Here is an 18,882-nt window from a genome sequence, read left to right on the forward strand (position 1 = left end):
AGTTTGTCACAGCTTTAAAACCGATTATTAAAAATTTTGGACAAATAATGACAAAGTTATTAGTAAATTTTACCTTGTGATTCTGGTGCCCCAATTTGAGAAGATTGCTTCTTCTCTCTACGACGCTGTTTCTCATCTTCCCATATTGCTTGCAGGCCAGGATTTTTTCCTATCTGAGCTAAAAATAAGAACATAGTCCAAAACATTTGATAAGCACCAAGCACCATTATTTAGATACTTACTTAAACCTTTTCACAATAATATAACCTGGTTCCATGACCATGTTAAGGGGAAATTCAGCAAAATGGTGAACAGAATACCAGGTTTATAGGCAAAAAAGCTACCACAGCTGCACTTTATCCTAATTCCTCTCATCTGAATTCGTCCAGTAAGAGCATCAATCAGATGTGATCCAAAGTAGGGACAATAGAAGACCAACTACAGCATTCTTTTATTACTGTTGAGTTCATCCCCTCCTAGTGTGCATTAATTCCCCCACCTCCTAGGTTGTAAGCTCTTCAGGGCAGGGTCTTCTCCTCCTTCTGTATCACTGTCTGTATTTGTCTGTCATTTGCAACCCCTATTGAATGTACAGCGCTGCATAATATGTTGGCGCTATAAAAAACCTGTTTAGTGATAATAATATTATTATTAATGTGCCTAAAAAGCCTGTTTAGTGATATTAATAATATTAATAATGTGCCTACATGAGCAGGGGTAGGACTTTGTAGTAGGAATAATTCACAGGATGTTGGTGGTGAACAAGTGTCTGACCATAATCTGTTAACAAGGAAAAAGGTTGGGAGAGGTTAGATAGCTGCAAAGCTACAGCTAGGTATAGTTACATAATGGGTTTTTAAAATTTGTAAAGTTCCGTTCCATGGGTAATACTTACAATTTACACCAATCAACACAAATGATTTGAGAATTTGCCTTGCTCAAGTTTGGGCTTAGCTGGACTTCAAATATAAGACTTTTCCTATGTGGTTTGTGAGTGGAAATGGGCCATAAGTCTACCCATTTAAACACAACTATTTAGAGGTTTTACTTTAACTCAATCAGATTAAGCAACCCAAGTTCACTTGTTCAGACTCAATAGACAGTCTACTAATTCTCTATTAATCTCTAATAATAGATTATAGACAGACCAGGACTTGAACATAACCAGAAAATTGAACATAAATCTAATGGTTGCATGTCATTGCTCAGGATGAGACTCGATTGTGACAGTGGAGCTGGCATACACAATGAACATGGCCGTTCTCACCAGCAGTGCCCTTTACAGAGTGACAACACAGAAGGAGTCACCTTAATATCACCTCATAACAGGAAGGACTTTTCATGGCAAAGCACTAGGTATACAGGTTTATTTCCAATTAAAAATCTGAATTCCCAGATTTATTGATTTTAAAAAAAATGGAAAAAATATACCTTCAATTTCTTGACGATTTAGTATATCAGCAGCTACACCATCAACTTCCAGCTCACATGTGCTCTGTGGCTCTACTCCCTCTAGTAGTAACGAGCTGTAAGAGATGTACAGTGATTTACATAGAGGGTCAGGGATAATGTTTTGATTAATTTTATTTGCTTTGGCGTACAAACCATCAATTCAATTTGTTCTTGTTCAGTAACAGCTCTCAAGGACACGAACAGCACAGAAGCTTTTACTTTACATAAAACATTACGGCAAACTCTTATTTTTTTTTTTTTTTCTTTCAAACCTCTTAAGGGAAATTCATATGCTTCAGTTGTTATGGTATGCAAATCTGCAGTATAAAGTGTGCTGTGGCATCTAACATTGGTAACAGAGCTTTACATCTGTATCCCCCCCCCATGTAAAATACCAGAAGGCTAAGCACCTAATACTGTTTATACCTGGATCTATGAAGAGTGTTCATTTTAAATTATTTGCACATCACAAAATTCTTCCATTCTTTTCTAGAAAGCTACTTTAGGTTTTCTTTTTGAATGCATCATAATTCTTTCAAATATGCTACCTGGAGACCTTCATTTAGATGCCGTGGACTGGACTGAAATTTTACACAATGTTATCAGCTTTCTTAGCTATCTTTAGTGAGCTACAAAGCTCTGTTCCTTAACCTAGTGTGAGAAGGGTGGTCTCTGGTATCCAAATCAGGAGCCAGCCTAGAGTGACATTGCCACAAATCCACAGACACAGTACAATGAACGTTGTCACCTAAAGGGAAAGTATGGTATTGATGGAACCACCGGGTTAAAAAAATAAAAAAAAAAGTCTGAATACAAAAACAAATGCAGCTACCATATCAAGGGACCGGTAAGCGGCAGTAACTTTTTTTGGAGTTTTTAGATGCACTTTTTAACATTAGACTAGACAAAACACCCAATTCTGTTTACGCATATGACCACGGCAAGAAAAATATACTGTTTAACATAAAACTAATCAACAAGTTTTTACCAACAATAAGTATTCATTATACACAAAATGGTTTTACAAAATCAATTTTAGATATCCTAGGTAAAAAAAAAAAAAAATATTTCTTGTGTTCATTATTACAAACCTGGGGATATCATCTGCTTCCCACTGAGCAAACGTGGCTGTAAAGGGGCTTCCTTGGATGGGATCTTCTTGAACTTTCAAGACTTGGGATCCTTCTCCTAAAGAAAATACATACCCAAAAAAATCAAATCTGACACACATTGTTCAGTTTTATGCATTAAAATACTGACATATATTTTTTATATGTTGTACACAGTTCAGCTTCCCCCCACCCAGCTGAAATAAATTTCTGAGGAGAACACGGTTGTATTTGCATTCACTACATTCTACTGCAAAGTGTCAGTGTGCAATGAAGATATGGCTATAAAATGAACCAAAAAAACAAAATATAACAAATGTACAAGAGGTAAAAGACATAATTGTACATAATGTGAAAGCCCCAAGAAGGACTTGCTTAGCAACAGACATAGCTGAACGCAAGAGAAAAAAGCACTTTGGGACCTACTTAAGCTAAAAGATTGATTGAGTTCACCATTTTGAAGGTCAAATATATCTAAAAGTTAAATATGGTAAAGTTTACTTTGGGCATTTACAACTATGCAGGTAAAAATAAACTTTATGACACTACAACACTTCAAGATATTTCATGTGCAGTCAACAGTTTTATGTAAGCTGCCATGACAGCTGGTAGTGAGTGGTACTTATTAGCACAGTCATCATTTCCTTTCTTTTAATTACTGACAAATCTAATTTTTACTGCATTTAATTAGTCACAGAACTCATTCATGGATTATGTTGCAATCCCTATAAATTAGTTGCTTTCTAAATCATTGACAAAAGGTGAGCTGCAGTTGATAAATTGCAAGCAGGCAGATTCTTTACTGAAGAATAATACAAACTCATCTTCTGGTATGCAAAATTGTCTTTAAAGTTTACTTCTGTGCGTGCACAGGTCAATGTACAATGCTGGCATACCTGGATGCAGAGAATAAATAAACTTGTGTGTATGCGCAGAAGTTAACATCATTCCAGCCGGGCTAATCAAGATGGCTGAAGGTCCTGGAATAGGACCAGGTAAACATGACGTTGCCTGCCATGGACCAAGGAGAAGAGAGTGTACCTAATATTAACAAGCATTGGGAATAGGCACATAGACTTATTTTAATGCAGAAAGAACATTGCCTGTACATTCTGCAATAAATAACTTGCCTGCTAGCAATTTTTATTTTTGAACTCTAGTTCCACTTTAAATATCTTCTTTGTAAATGCCTAGCAGGAAATATAAAGCATGCATTAGTACAGTGATTTTTCTGGCTGCTGTGTGCAGCATTGGTTAAAATTCAAAACCAGCATGCTTCTACTAATTCAAAGGATCAGTGGGGAAATGCTTCACAGTGATATAGGATATGGGATTCATTTAAAAGGATGCCTGAACATGTATAATTTAAGCACAATTTTTGCTCCAATGAGAACTGCATTTCCTTATGCTCTTACATGATGCCTAATTAATATACAAATCACTACATAGGTAAACACATTGAACTTTCGATTATAAAAACTCAAAACTTTAGATCTTACACTAAACTATAGATAAAATCTAGATGAACACTTTTTCTCTGAACTGTCCCCAGCTTTAACATTTTTAGAGGAGCACAGTAACACTAAGCAGCCGTGAATAATACTACAGGGAAATACTTCTGGATTCTGCCCTTTGAAGGAGCCGACTAAAAGTTCTACAAACAGCTCCATGGAAACAAGAATTCACAGCAAGCTTAGCATGACTCAGTACTGTATGACCAGAATGAACACTAAATCAATTCCAGATGCACTAACTGACAGGCAGCAGCCTGGAGGTGGAGCAGCTGCTACATGACCTCCTATTAAAAGATCATGACTTGCCTGCATTCACACAACCTCAGTGATGTGGTCTCTTACAGAATGCTAAAAGACAAAAAATTCCTTCAGCTAAAGCAAAACACCTAAGAAGCTGGTAAGAATTTACCTTTTGTTTGTAGACATTTAAAGTATAAATTGAATTATTTAGGTTTCCTGTGTTCTCAAAAGATATATTAGGAAACTGAACAAAATATAGATTCCTCAATGCAATAAGCTGTTCATTTCTAAGCCTTCTAAACCCCATAAACTATCAATAAACATCCTATAAACAATATCATACCCTAAACACGTTCTCTCGTATAGCGATTAGTGATGTTTCTTTGTTACTGGCCAATTACTGAAAGCATTATGTAACTGCTAACACTGGGCCTTTAAACAGACACACTTGGTCTATGTAAACTGTATCAACTGGGTAACCCTAATACAAATGCAGACAAGAGGTGGTGCAAGGGAAAAGTACTTTTAGTGTATATTAATATTATTATTATTACAGCACTGAGATATTATGCATCGCTTTACAATCCAATGTACCTACCTTTTGGGGGAAGGCAACTAACCTAACTGCATGTTTTTGGGACAGAGGACTAAGGCGTTGCCAAAAAACTGCTTGTTACTATAGAAGGGAGTAGGGTGTAGGGAGGCAATGCACATGTGCCTGTGGCACAGTTTACATTCTACAATGAAAGTACATTTAAAAGCCAGTAGTATTATCTTTAATATTATTCTACATCAGGGGTTGGCAAACTCTAGCCTTAGTCTGCTCCCCATTACAACTTCATGGGGTGTGGACTTAACACCAAGACATTACTAGATGTTTTTGTCTAGGCGTTGGTAAATGTCTTGTGACCCGACGCGTTTCGCCTATTTGGCACCTTCAGGGGCAGACTGTTTTACTTTAAATATAAGTAATATACTTAGCCTTTAATCCCCTACTACTTAAATTATTTATTCCTGCATATTGTTGTAGCAAGGGTTATGTTGCATTTTTTACCTATATTTATAAAGTTATCCATTGTATAGTGACATGCAGTTTTTGCAACGACTTTGTCCTTTGTCCCAAAAACATGCAGTTAGTTTAATTGTCTTCCCCTAAAATTGACCTTAGACTGTGCTAATGACATATGACTATGGTAGGGACTGTAATGTAGACTTGTGGGTGTAGGGAGGCAATGCACATGTGCCTGCGGCACAGTTTACATTCTACAATGAAAGTACATTTAAAAGCCAGTAGTATTATCTTTAATATTATTCTACATCAGGGGTTGGCAAACTCTAGCCTTTAGGCCAGATATTGCCTAGCCAGTAGTTCGTTCGAGCCTAACGCCCCCTGGCCGATCAGGTGCTGCCCCCTTGCAGTTGTTTCCCTATTTACTGCGGCCGGCGTTGATACTTTACCCGAAGGTAAATCTCTCTCCTCTGCAATGCATACGGAGGAGAGGGATTTCACTTCAGGTGGCGTTCCCTGGTGGTGGGCCGAGCCATTAGGGCCGATTCTGCCTAGTGTGCTCCCGCCCACCCCATAAATGGCCTAGTGGCCATAAAACTTTGCCGACCCCTGTTCTACATCAACAAGAACTGGGAGTTATGTTGCACTAATAGATTATAACAAAGATAACTTGCTTAAAATATGTTTATTCGACGTCTTTTTTTACATTCTAGGTGATAACGCAGTCAAGAGATTCCTTAGAAAATCCAATAATAATTTAAAAACAAAATGAACAAAAAAAACTACCTTTTCTCCGGGCCCGTCTGAACTTTACAGCAGCAAGATTTATCAGGTTCATTCCATATAAATTGTAGTCTATGAAGAGCTGTAGAAGGTAGGGGACGTGGGCCTCATGAGGCTGGTAGCATTTATTCATTACAGCTCCGCCTTGCAGCAGTTCGCTCACTCTGGATATGGGAAGAAGACACAGGATATTTGTTTTAATAACAAAACCTTTGATCAAAAAGGTTTACCAAAAACATTGATCTAGAGATGAGCAGGCTGACTCTCACTTTTTCTGAGTCCTTGAAAAAGAAGATAGCCAAAGGACACTAAGCTGTGAGAGCAGTAAAGAGATCTTTCCCCTTTTTTTTACCTTCACAGACATGCCTCAGTTGGTCAGTGGTCAGAATGGCAAAGAATAGGGTTTTAGGTGGATTATACTATATCAGCTAGAAATGGTGTGATGGCCCTATGAACTACTAACTCCTGCGAACAGATCTTTGTATCCCCTGCAAGGAAATCAAAGGGGCTAAGAAGAGGAATCAAGCAGTACAGGGTCAAGGTAATTAATACCAAAACTACACAGAAAAGTACTTTTTTTGTTTTTATTATTTTTTTATTTTATTTTTAAACATTAAAATCGTTTAATGAAGTGATGTGGTAATGTAGATGATCTTAAGATTTTTTTATTGTCATAAACTAATCGTATAGATTCTCAATCCTTAATACTTTCATAATACATATTTTTTTTTTTTTTAATCATTTTGAAGTAAAAACACCACAAACATCATTGTAACACAGTTTATCGTAGAAAAGAAAAACAGTGTTCCTTTTTCAAAGAATAAAAAAAAAACAGTTCTTAAGACAGTGGTTTCCATAAATACCATTTCCACCAACACAGGGATGCTGGCACCTAAAGGGAAATAATTACAGGAAAGAACTGTGATTTAGTCCCCTTGAGTCTCTTAAACAAAGCACAATAATTATGAACCTGTAATAATGGTGTGGTTTGTGGCATTACTACAGGGAAGTCATCCCAGGTGTAAGGCACTTACTAACTGAACAGTAAGGAGAGGATGTTAATGCTCCTCTAAGGAGAATGCCAGCACAAGCTTAGGAAAGAAATAATACTCTGAAGTGTATGTGATAAACACACTGGTTCTGCTATTAAAAAAAATAAGTCTATGTGACGGATGTTCCTCTGAAGATGAACCTCAACCTACTATCAGAAACACAAGCACCTTCTAGGTCGTGCCATTCTAGTAACAGTAAATGTTATCTGCATTTTCTGCAGTCAATACCACTGCAGCAAAGCCATACCACTGAGGAGATCCCTCCCCATTCAAGGAAAAATCATTTCATTATACATCTCATATTACTCTCTGTTTAAGGAACATCATTTTTTATAAATAACACGCACAATAAACATGATAATAAAACAGTTTTGGATGTTTACCGTTTTACCATGGCTGGATTGTACAGATAAATCTTCATAAACTGCCTTTCCTTTTCGTGATACCCATAAAAAGGTCTGTATGAAAGAACACAACAAAAACGGTTAGTAATGGCTGGAAGGTATACGTCATTTAACCTAGTACAGTACTTGTAAAATGTACAGTCACTCAACATAAAAAAATAAATACAATTTATATAATATATATTTATAACACAGTCCTCATCCATCTTGACATTTTTGATATTCAGATTGCTTCTGCAGCATTTTCTACATATACAACTGAAAAACAAATGAGGCCACCTTGGCTCATGGTGTATCTTGCCAAAAATTCCAGACCAGTTACTCTACACGAGACAAATGAGAAAGAGAGGCCAGTCTTCATTATAGGAAACAAATTAGGGTTGAATTACTGTAAGGATCTGAAAGAAATGTGCAAAAGCAATCATGATTCAAGCAGCGATATCCAATTTGCCTATATGAAGACAATTTACCATAATGTGCATTTTCTAGATATAATGAAAGATTCAAACACCAAACTGGTATCTAATTTAAAATTATTTGAACTGTGTAACGTCCAGTTCTGTTCAGAACCCATGGAAGCAGCAGAATGCAAATAAACTCAAATACAACAATAGCAGCTTTAAAAAAATTCATAGTGTTGCTGTGCTTTTGCTTGAGATATGCTTGAGGCACAATACACATGCACACACACTTCAATGTGTAATCAGTAACTATACACATTAGATAGTACATACATTACACATAATTCAGTGACTACAGATCAATACGAGTTTAAATGCTTTAATGGCAGATCAAGTGAAGACGTCAAGGTACAAGGTACATCACCATTCAATATTCATACTGCAAATAAAAGCATCTGTCCAGAAGGGGTGGAAAACAAACACATCATACACACAGGGTTTAGGGAATTATTAACAGTATCTTTTTCCATCCCTGTTGCCTTTTTTAAAGCCTGAACTATATTTAGACACCCTGCAGCAAGAATTGGACACTGTTCACACATCTACTTGCTGCATTAAGTAATGGTGACATTTTGTAGAAAAGGCCAATTGATCATATGTATAATATAGACTCATATACCGTATGTATATGATAGATTGGCCTAGAGCGTAAAAAAAAGTTAACAGTGGTACACAGGTCCAGCTGCTTAAGAATAGTACCCCAGCTCCTTTGCACTGATGTCACCAAGGCTCATCTGTTAATTTAATTTGCATTAGCCACAACACATTCAAAATCTAACGCTCAACTAAACCCTAAAACTGCTTCAATAAACAACGGTTTACTTAAGATCCTAATTGTTTTTAGAATTTTCTTGAATAAAACTGATGGGCAGAATATGTGTTTCATGGGCCAAGTGTGTTTTTACACTGCACCATGATGGCAGAGCCCACAACAGAATGGTGAGTATCCTCCGGGATTAGTTTCACGTTGAGAATTGCCCTGTTCAATTTTGAGTTTAGATGGGAATTAAAGCTAGCACTTACTGAGTCATATTAACCACTAAAAAGCGGAACTAAAGTTCCACCCAAAATTTGTGATCAAGCAGGGCTTTATTGCAGAATGGACAAAGACACTCATCCATATCCAACAGTGCTCATGTAAGGAAATGGATTTTTAACAAGCTTGTTAAAGATAAATGTGCAATATGCAAGGCACTGTGATAAAAAAAAAATTGACAAACCCTACAGATGACCAACCTTTTAACACTGGAAGAATCAGAACGATTTTATAATGTGAGCCACAAATCCTGACAAATTTTTGTGCAGGACAAAATTATTCTTGCAGAAAACAACAATTCTCCCACATGCCCAAGAGGAGTGAACTTCCCACACACAAGTCAAGAGAAAGCGGTACAGGAATGAGGCCAGAGAAATGCACCCAGCAGACATGAATGAGGTTATTGTGTGCTTGCACTTTGTTTATATTGTGCATACATAGTGCTATCATTGTTATTGATATGAAAAGCTCCACAAAGGATTTCATTTGTCATTGCAGTCCTAAGATTTACACCGTTCTACCTTTACCTGGTCATTGGTCAGTAAAAGCAGAAGCATCAGAATGAGAAGCCTATTTCTGTCACTCTGCTCTTCCCTACCAGCATCCCCTTGGTTAGCACATGAAAACTGCCTCACAGTTGATTGAGCTTTCCTTCCCCAGGGGACTGGAAAAAACTGATATCAAGTCAAATTTAGGAACTTGCAATGCTTGCATTTACAAAACTAATATATATATATATATATATATATATATATATATATATATATATATATATATTTATTAGGCAAACATAACTCACCGAAATATGTCCAATATTTAATAAATTTATTAATACACTTTAAATAAAATAAAAAATCTGTTAAAACAAGGGTGCATAAAAATACTAAAACCTGTAATATAACTGTACAGTAGCATAAATAATTATTATATATGTATTATGTAAAGATTTATTTGTATTCGATTCAATACAGTTATTTTGTATCAAATCAAATATAATTTGAATTTCCCGACGCACCTCCCGCACGATCCGAGGAATGCACCAACGTCACCGGAGAACGTCTCTGCAGTGGCTGCCTAAGGAATGGAGGAAGAAAACATGTCTCGGGGACCTGCAGGGACGTACAGGACACGAGGGGAAACAAAAGGAACAAGTGATTTTTTGTTTTTTTGTTTTTGGCGACCCTGAGTGTGACTCAGGGTTACTGCTTTTTGCAAGTAATATCCACACCGAGTCACACTCTGGAACACACTCGGGGGGTTGATTCATCACGGAAATATTTTGTGTTTTTATATCTGCCCTTTTCGGTTGTATCAATGCTTGATATACTTGTTTCTTGACCTTTTATTGCACCACTTCTTGAATGTAAACGCATGCATACTTTGCTGGAGAGGTCAGGCACAGGGAATGTCAGACCCAATATTTTCATCCCTTGCAACATAGATTAGGAAGAGTCCCCCTGCCCTGTTCTGGCTTTTCGGAGAAAAATCTTTTTAACAACTGCTGTCCCCAAAATCAAAATAAAAAAAATACCTTTCACAAAGATGTATAGGAATATACATCAAAGCAACAGAACTTTCATAGTGTTTTTACATTTTTTATACCAAGTACTATCCATTTAATAAATACAGTAAGGTCTAGCACACAATTAAAATTATTAACTTGTGTTTATTATGCGCCAACATATTACATAGCGCTTTACAAAGTTCATAGTCATGTCACTAGCTGTCTCCAAAGGGGCTCAAAATCTAATTTCCCTACCATAGTCATATGTCATTACCACAGTTTAAGGTCAGTTTTGGGGGGAAGCCGATTACCCTAACTGCATGTTTTTGGAATAAGGGAGGAAACAAGGGTACCCATGCAAACACGGAGAGAACATGCAAACTCCATGGAGATAGTGCCCTGGCCAAGATTCAAACATGGGGTTTAGTGCGGCAAAGGCCAGAGTGCTAACCTCTGAGCCACTGTGCTGCCCATATTTCAATCTGATAAAATTATTGGATCTAACCTAAGTTCAACAGCTGACTCATCACAAGCAAATCATTTTCAGGTCCTAAAACAGATAAGGACAGATCAGATGTATTGGTATAAATATTTTAAAAGTGTAAAAAGATTAAGTAAAATCCTATTTGGTTTGTGGTTCACCTGATGAGTACAAGGCCTTAAATCAACACCCAAGTTATAATTTTACTGCCACCCCAGTAACAGGAAAGTCTATGATTAAACACATTGTTGCACATGATGCACATAAAAATATGCTGGAAGGATAATAAGATAAAAAGGTACTTACATGCCAGACACCACTGTAATCTTAAATACATGCTGTAAATTGGCAGATGGATTGCCTAAAGCCACGTTAAGTGCTCGGTCAATGCTGAATGCCACCTGGCGGAGGTAACGATCAGGATTTTGCTGGCCATACCCATCATATGGTACATAGAGGTAAGGAAAGATGCCATGAAGATGAAGGCATGTCTTCTGACCTATAAAAAATGCAAAACACATAGAGTGAACTCAAGAGTTAATAAAGCTGTAAACCAACAAAAAATAATGTTTGTCATAAGTGTAAAAGACATCACAAACAGAAGTAAATGGTCTAAAAACAAAGATAAGTTCCCAACATACCCAGGGACATTTTTTTTTGGAAAAGCAATGTTGTAGCCAAGTCGGGTCACCTTCTTCCCACCCAGCTTTAAAAAATTTCTGTGGAGACCACTGTCTAGTAGAATCCTTATAATATTTTATTGTCCAGATAAGCATTATAAAGGTCCTGAATAACCAAAGGATGCCAAAACATGTTTTTTATGCTTTAAATCCCATTAGGCATATTTTAAAAGCAACCGTCTTCCATTCAATCATGAAGAAAACCAAATGAAGGATGCACAAAACCGAAAGGTTTACATTACTGGATAACACAATAGAACCGGCTTAAATACATTAAAATACATTTTCTGACAAATAAAATAAAGAAACATTAATGCTGCAGCACTCAGAATATTTACTTTAGGAGATAGGTTCACAAATTCCCAAAGGTCTTACAGCACAAAAAAAAGACAGGCGAAGGTGAAAGTTTCTGTTATGGGATTTGCTGCAATGCTCACAACTAAATATGGTAAGACTGTGCTTGGATCCTGTAATGGTTGGCATTACTCAGACAAATCTGAATGCTGATAAAAAAAAAAAATACAGTGAGCTCTAAATTTCCCTCAAAAACAGGTAACAAACCTCATTCTTGATGAGAACACAGCTAACAAAGCATACCATCGGTTTATAGAATGCTGCATTTCTTGAAGTTTACTTTTTTATGAAAGTTTGAAAAGGTTTTTCTGATATCTGTTGAGAATATAAAGAAAACACTGGCAGATTTTGCATGAAATCTTGTAAGCCAACAATTCCTGCATCACCTTTTCAATACTATTGTTCTTATCCACCTTTAAGCATTGCATAACCGTGCTATAAAGGAGAGGGATAGAGTTCTGTAGTCCTACCTTGTTTCTATTGTCAGCAAGGACAGAAAATGTGTTACTGGAAAAATCACAATGTAAAAAAATAATCCAATCATCTAATGTAAGCACTGGTGAACTCCAATAAATATATTACATTTTAAAAGAACACTAAGTTCTCAGCCTGCAAACAGTTTTAAAACAGACTGCTTTCCAATGCCCACCTGGTCTGTACGATCCCTTTGTGGTCAACCTTGTCAAGTAGAACCAAGACCAAAAAGTCACACCTAACCCAGGGAAAGGCTAAGATACCTTGCTAGGATCATGGAAAGTATTAAAGTACCCCAGGCATGAAAGGAATATGGAGGCGATCTTTCCTGACCAGCATGTGAAAAGGCTGACTATATGACGGATATGCTGACTATTCGGCTTCAATGAGTTCTAACTCACTCACCAAGAATCTTGGTCAAGTTGGAGGAAAGTCAACAATCTCCATCCAATCCTTGGTTCCAGGTCAATGACTCCAAGTATTGAATTGATACCAGTGTTCAACCCAGACATATTTTTAAGCCTGGTGGGAAGAAACTGTAGGTGGTTAGCAGCCCCTGTATTGCGACCCAACTCTTCAGTAACCACCCAAATACAGTCGGGTGTCACTAAAAAGTGCCAGATGGTGCGCCCAGCTAAAAGGGGCTGGGGAGAACACTGGATACATTCCACTTAGAGAGTTAATCCAGACCAGCAGGTAGAATAGTTTTGAATCTATAAAGCACAACGTGATAAACAACATCCTGGATAAAACCTCTCCATATGAAAACCACAGAACATTGTCAAACATCTATCCTGCTGAGAATGTCACTTTTTTCACCAATGAAGACATCAGTGGAGAAGTCCTAACCACTGCCGTTGGATTTAGAAGTTTGTGGCAACATAATGAAAGTATGAAAAAACATAAGCTAAAAGCATGAGGGACCCAAAGTGTTTGCTCTTCCAACTGGGCATGTGCATGCTTTCATTAGGTATACCCCTGAGGCCATCTAGTATATTATTTTCAGCACTTATTGGTACAGAGCCTGGACATTTCCAAAGATGGTCTTATCTGTCTCAGCAAAGTGAAATCTTTCAAGTGGCATCTTTGCAGTTCAGGAATGGAAAACATAAAATGTACAACATCACAAATCCTGTGGGTGGGCTGTAAAACACTTCTCTTGTTTAATGAGAACAATCTTGGAACTACTATAAGACTGACTCCAAGAAGACAGTACTAAACAACTGAGAAAATGGTGCAATACTGTACCCCAGTATGATTTTAGTAAAAGACCATGGAGAATCATATTGCTGATCGATGACATGACTGGAAGACTTGGCATAAACTTTAATTTGAAGTGTCAAAAGTGGTTTCTAAGTTTTTGAAAAACCATGGAAGGTTTAGCTCTCCGTTCAGACTTCATTCGGGAGACTCAATCTCACATAATGTCTTAGTAAAATAGTTTCACAAGACAGGAAGTAAGAGATGATTTGCGATGGGGGCCCCAGAATCTGACTGAACTTCCCAACTATACTAAAAACACTTATCTGTGTCTCTGTTGCAGAGAATGTTAAAAATTGACAGTCAATTTAAATATTTAAATTTAAAAGTCTATGAAGATGTCATCTCCCTATTGATAAAAATAAAGTATACTGAAAAAGTATTAAATAATCCAAACCTAATAACTAAAAAAAATAAACACAAATTAAAAAAATATTGCTCTGAATTGTTGCATCAGCAGATTTAACTATACAATGCTTTAAAAAATGTATGTTAACTAAATGTATTTTTTTAGGATATGTTTTTTTAGGGAGAAACTGCATCTAGGAACAAGATCTAAAAACAAAGAGACTTGTTTAGAATTCTAAAATGTTTGCCCATGTTGGAGAAAGGTTATTTGTTCATGAGAAAATCATTTGTAAGAAAATACTGAAATAATACAAACATTATAATGGCCACACACAGCAGCAGTCTTACCAAGCCAGTTATCCATCAATTCTGAAGAATATATTATTTCTTAGAGCAAATCTAGCTGATGCAATAAAAGCACTGCAGAATAGAAATATATATATATTTCTACCACTATTATTATTATAATTTTTTTTTTTGGGGGGTCACAGAAAACTTCCTTTGGCCACCTATGAGGCTGGAGTCCTCTGTTTCTTATACCTATGTGTCTGTAGACAAGTCAAATATATCAATTCACATTGCAAGGATTACAACTGCCTTTTGGTTCTTAATTCTACAAGTTGCACAGATGCAAGTCCACTTAATCAGAAAATTTAATTGTAAGGAGGCAAGTAATATGTGTAATACCCAAAGTTCACCCACATAGAGCCTTCAAAGCCATTAACTCTGAGTGGGGCAGAACCATAAGGGAGACAAAACCAAAAATGGTTCAATTAGCAAGGAAGTCCCAGTTCACATCACCAAAACTTCAAACCCATATTACCAGTAAGCTTAAAAAAAAAATTTAACTGCTCCAATATCTTTTTACAAAGCAGTCATTTATAAACCAAAAGGTGAACAGAGCTATACCGCTCAGCATTGCAGCTCTATCACTAGCCCAAGGAAAAGAGTATAAGTACCAATGTTGAGGGTGAGGGGAAAAAATGCTAGACACCCATATACCAATTTCCTGGAGTTGCCATAGAATTACGACCTAATGATGCTTTAGGCATTCCATTAAATCATATTTACTGGGCTTTAGCCATAATGGATAATCAAATCACAACAGAGCTATTGCTGACTGGTGCTAGATGCCATTCTTTGGACCTGCTTAAAGCAAAAATAAATTTTCACAAAAAAAAAAAAACAAATTGCAAGCAGACAGGTTGCTGAAAGCAAAAAGAGGGCAGGTGATCCCCCTTCCACAATAAAATAAACCTACCAGCCTGTTCATTTTTTCTTGGTAATCTGTATATCTTTCAATATCTGTGGCAGATGAATGGTTTCATTTTACCTATTTTGGCTGGCAACATTTGTAAGTAAACTAGTTTTGTATGTTGATATATTACAATGACCACTAGAACCACATTTTATTTTGTTTTGTATACAAATTGATAGTTGATTTACATGACTATTTTAGAAAGATACGAAGACCCCATTTTTCCTGAGGCATGCTAATTGCAAAATGCATAGAAGTGTAATGTGTGACTAGTGAACTGCATGCTACATGGATGGTGAACAGTGTACCTTAATGTTGGTGTCTCCACCTCTGTTATGATGGACATTCAATAAATGTAATGCTTTTATTAATATTATTTGTAACAGTTACTTCCTAATGTGCCTTTACGAAATTTCTCTTCGTTTTCTTTTCTCTTTGGTGTGCTGGCATCTTAACTTGGTCCTTTTCTATTTTCGGGTCTTCGGTCATCTTAAATGGCCAGGCCAGAATGATGTAACTCCAAGCACACGTTCATTCCCGCAGCTTGGATCGTATACATTTCAGAGATGACTGAACAGACACGTGAGTATGTATTATTGCAGAAGGGTACAATAAACAGCTTGCCTGCATTCAATTTTCTAATCTTTAAGTATTGTTCCTATTTTAATAGAATTCTGGGTTAGCCAAGCTGCTAATGATTTTGAGGTCTGCTAACCTGACATTAGGTCACAGGTCTAAAATGAAGATTGCACGAAAAGCAAATTATGAGGTAAGGCGAGACCTTTTTTTTGGAACGTGTATTGCCTCGATTACCCCACTTATAAGATAGCCGATTGGTGAATAGGATCAGTTTATCGAACTGATGGCTAATAAATGCACTTTCCAAAGAAGATTGGTTATCCTCATTTAATTGGATGTGTTTAAAGACTCATCAATTTATTTTTTTTTATTGGTAAACACATACATGTTAATTATTATATCAGTGTAAGGGCTCAATCACACCAGTCTAATCGCTTAAAGAGTTATGTCCAGTTGGGAAGTCAATTAGGATAGACTGTACAATGCACCACAACAGATCCAAAATATTATTATTAATAAAATAATAGGTAATTAACAGCACACGCTAGTGCATTACACGTATTATGAAAACGCTCTAATGGAAGCAAGGTACAATCATGAATACCCTGCATAATTTTTGGCTGTATTCACTGAGGAACACATGCTCCCTCCTGCCTACAGCAGCCTGATGACATCAACTTTTAATAAACAGGAGCACTTTTCCAAAAAATGATACCGCTTGCTGAAAATGTTAGCATGTTAAAAATGTAACCATGTGCACTGAAATCCCAAGCAGTTTTGTCAGATCTCCCTGAGGTTTCCCCATATAGTCCATCAAGAAGGAATTGGATGAGTGTAAGTAGATTCAGGGGAAGTCTTTATGAAGACATTATGAATCACCCTGGATGGGCAAGTTTCTACATCATTTATTCTTCTACCACACAATCCCCTTCAAAATCTGTCCCATTTGAATGAATAAGCTTACCGATAAAGAGGGTATGACTAGGATGACTGGGGTGCACAAATTGTGTAATCAGCCACAATGTAATCCCCAAAACAAAAACAAAAAAAAGAACTTTTAGAAAGCAAAAGAAATATGTACAACACAAGGCAAAACAAAAGTTCCTTTAAAAACAGCTTAGCCAGGTTAGCTGTTAAAAATGGGAACTTGAAAACGAAAGGCAAAAGCATTCCTTAAATGTAGAAAGGCTTGCTGCCTGCAAACATTCCTGAACAGGGAAGTTGGGGCCATGGGAGTTTCCATAGTAGGCGTGTGTCTGCTGAGAAACCTAATAATTCTCTTCTGTCATAGAAAATAAAATGATCACTTTACACCACAAGAAAAGAATACCCTCAGAAATCTGTTCGAAGCACATTCTAAACAAATATGAATTACGTGTCATTATTAATGTGTACATCTTAAATATACAAACATATTGCAGGACTGCCACTGAGCAATCAACAAAAGGTTCATAGAACCCTTATAATGGTTGCTATGAGAGACAGGTAGTTCTTAAAGGGATACGTAATGGTTGGCATCTTTTAGAATGATAAAGGATATTTCTACATTTACTGACTGCAGTCTATTGTTATTCATGAGAATAGTTTGTCACAAGGAAAGTTATCAACAGACTGGAATGCATTGCACTACAGCAGACATAGGACTTAAGACAGGATGAAAAGAAAAATAGCACAAACGGGCATGTATCATAAATTCACCATGATGAAAGAACAGAGTGAAAGTGCGCCTCTGATTGCAGAAAGTATTGTCTGTAGCAAATAATGCGGAAATAAAAAGGTCATTTTAGTCTTCTTCTGACCTCATTTAATTAGGTTCTAAATCTTTGTCTTGGCCATCGAAAACATCTCCAAACCCCAATCTTCATAATATGTAGTAATTATACTTTCACAAAGGAATCAATAAAATTCTATTAAAAACATATTTAACATTTCATTTTCATGTGCCAGGTCTTTCTAAAGGTACCATTCTGGAATTTAGTAGTTTTACGCTCAGGAGTACTACTGTATAATGGAACATATTAGCACATCTTACACTTTGGAAGTGCTTTCATCAAGTCATGGACATGTTAAGAATGGATTTTAGTAGGTCTGGATATACACAAGGGACTTACAACATTTGGGCTTTTACACAAACATCTAACTCAGCTTTTCTACACCTTTTAAACATGGGGAACCCATGAAATAACTTTCATGTCTTCAAGGAACCCCTACTTTAGCAATTACTATATTCCCAGCTCACAGTACATTAGTGTGGTGGTCAGTGGGAAGAATGCTTCTCACACTGCTGGCCAGTGGGAAGGATGTCATCCTTACAGATAGCCAAAAAGATCATTGATGTCACTGACCTGCAAGGTCCAAATTTATCATTGCTTAAAGCATACCTAAACTCAACATTTTTAGTTTACATAGAAGTGTAGACAACCCTTCTAAATATAGTAAAAAAAAAAAAAAAATTTTTCAGTGCAGCACTGCTCCTTTGATTGCCGCGGCGATCAAGACCTAATGAGAGCACAGCGATTCTGGCTACTCCTTCTACGCATGCTCAATCTCGTGCATGAAGGAGCACCAAGGGGAAAGAGATGCCAATCTCATACATGCAGTGCAAGAAGACGAGAAGAGAGGATGGCGGCGCCCCGGGCTGGGACAAAGAAAATTTCCAGGACGACACAGAACTGGATCTTGGGAAGGACCAGCGCCATTGAGGGATCTGCAAGATTAAAGCCTTTTGTTTTTTTTTAGTTTAGTTCAGCTTAAAGGAACCCATAGCAACTTCTGGAGGAACCCTAGGGTTGGGAAACACTGATCTAACTTTTTAATGTGCCTTGCCTTTTCAAATTTTGCACAAAGCTTTTGGCTCCCAAAATTTTGTTTTTGCTTAACACAA

At 36.8% G+C, this 18,882-nt stretch overlaps 1 protein-coding gene across 1 annotated transcript in view; it reads right to left on the reverse strand.

Annotated features, from left to right (window-relative positions):
- The window catches only part of REV3L (REV3 like, DNA directed polymerase zeta catalytic subunit), an 85,024-nt gene that overhangs the window by 39,952 nt on the left and 26,190 nt on the right, over positions 1-18,882 (reverse strand). Inside the window, 6 exon segments of the mRNA XM_072408770.1 lie at positions 74-178; positions 1,432-1,526; positions 2,544-2,640; positions 6,111-6,271; positions 7,543-7,617; positions 11,352-11,544. Of these exon segments, the coding sequence (XP_072264871.1) occupies positions 74-178; positions 1,432-1,526; positions 2,544-2,640; positions 6,111-6,271; positions 7,543-7,617; positions 11,352-11,544 (726 nt within the window).

Source organism: Pyxicephalus adspersus, chromosome 4 (assembly GCF_032062135.1).
Source record: "Pyxicephalus adspersus chromosome 4, UCB_Pads_2.0, whole genome shotgun sequence".
Classification (NCBI taxonomy): Eukaryota; Metazoa; Chordata; class Amphibia; order Anura; family Pyxicephalidae; genus Pyxicephalus; species Pyxicephalus adspersus.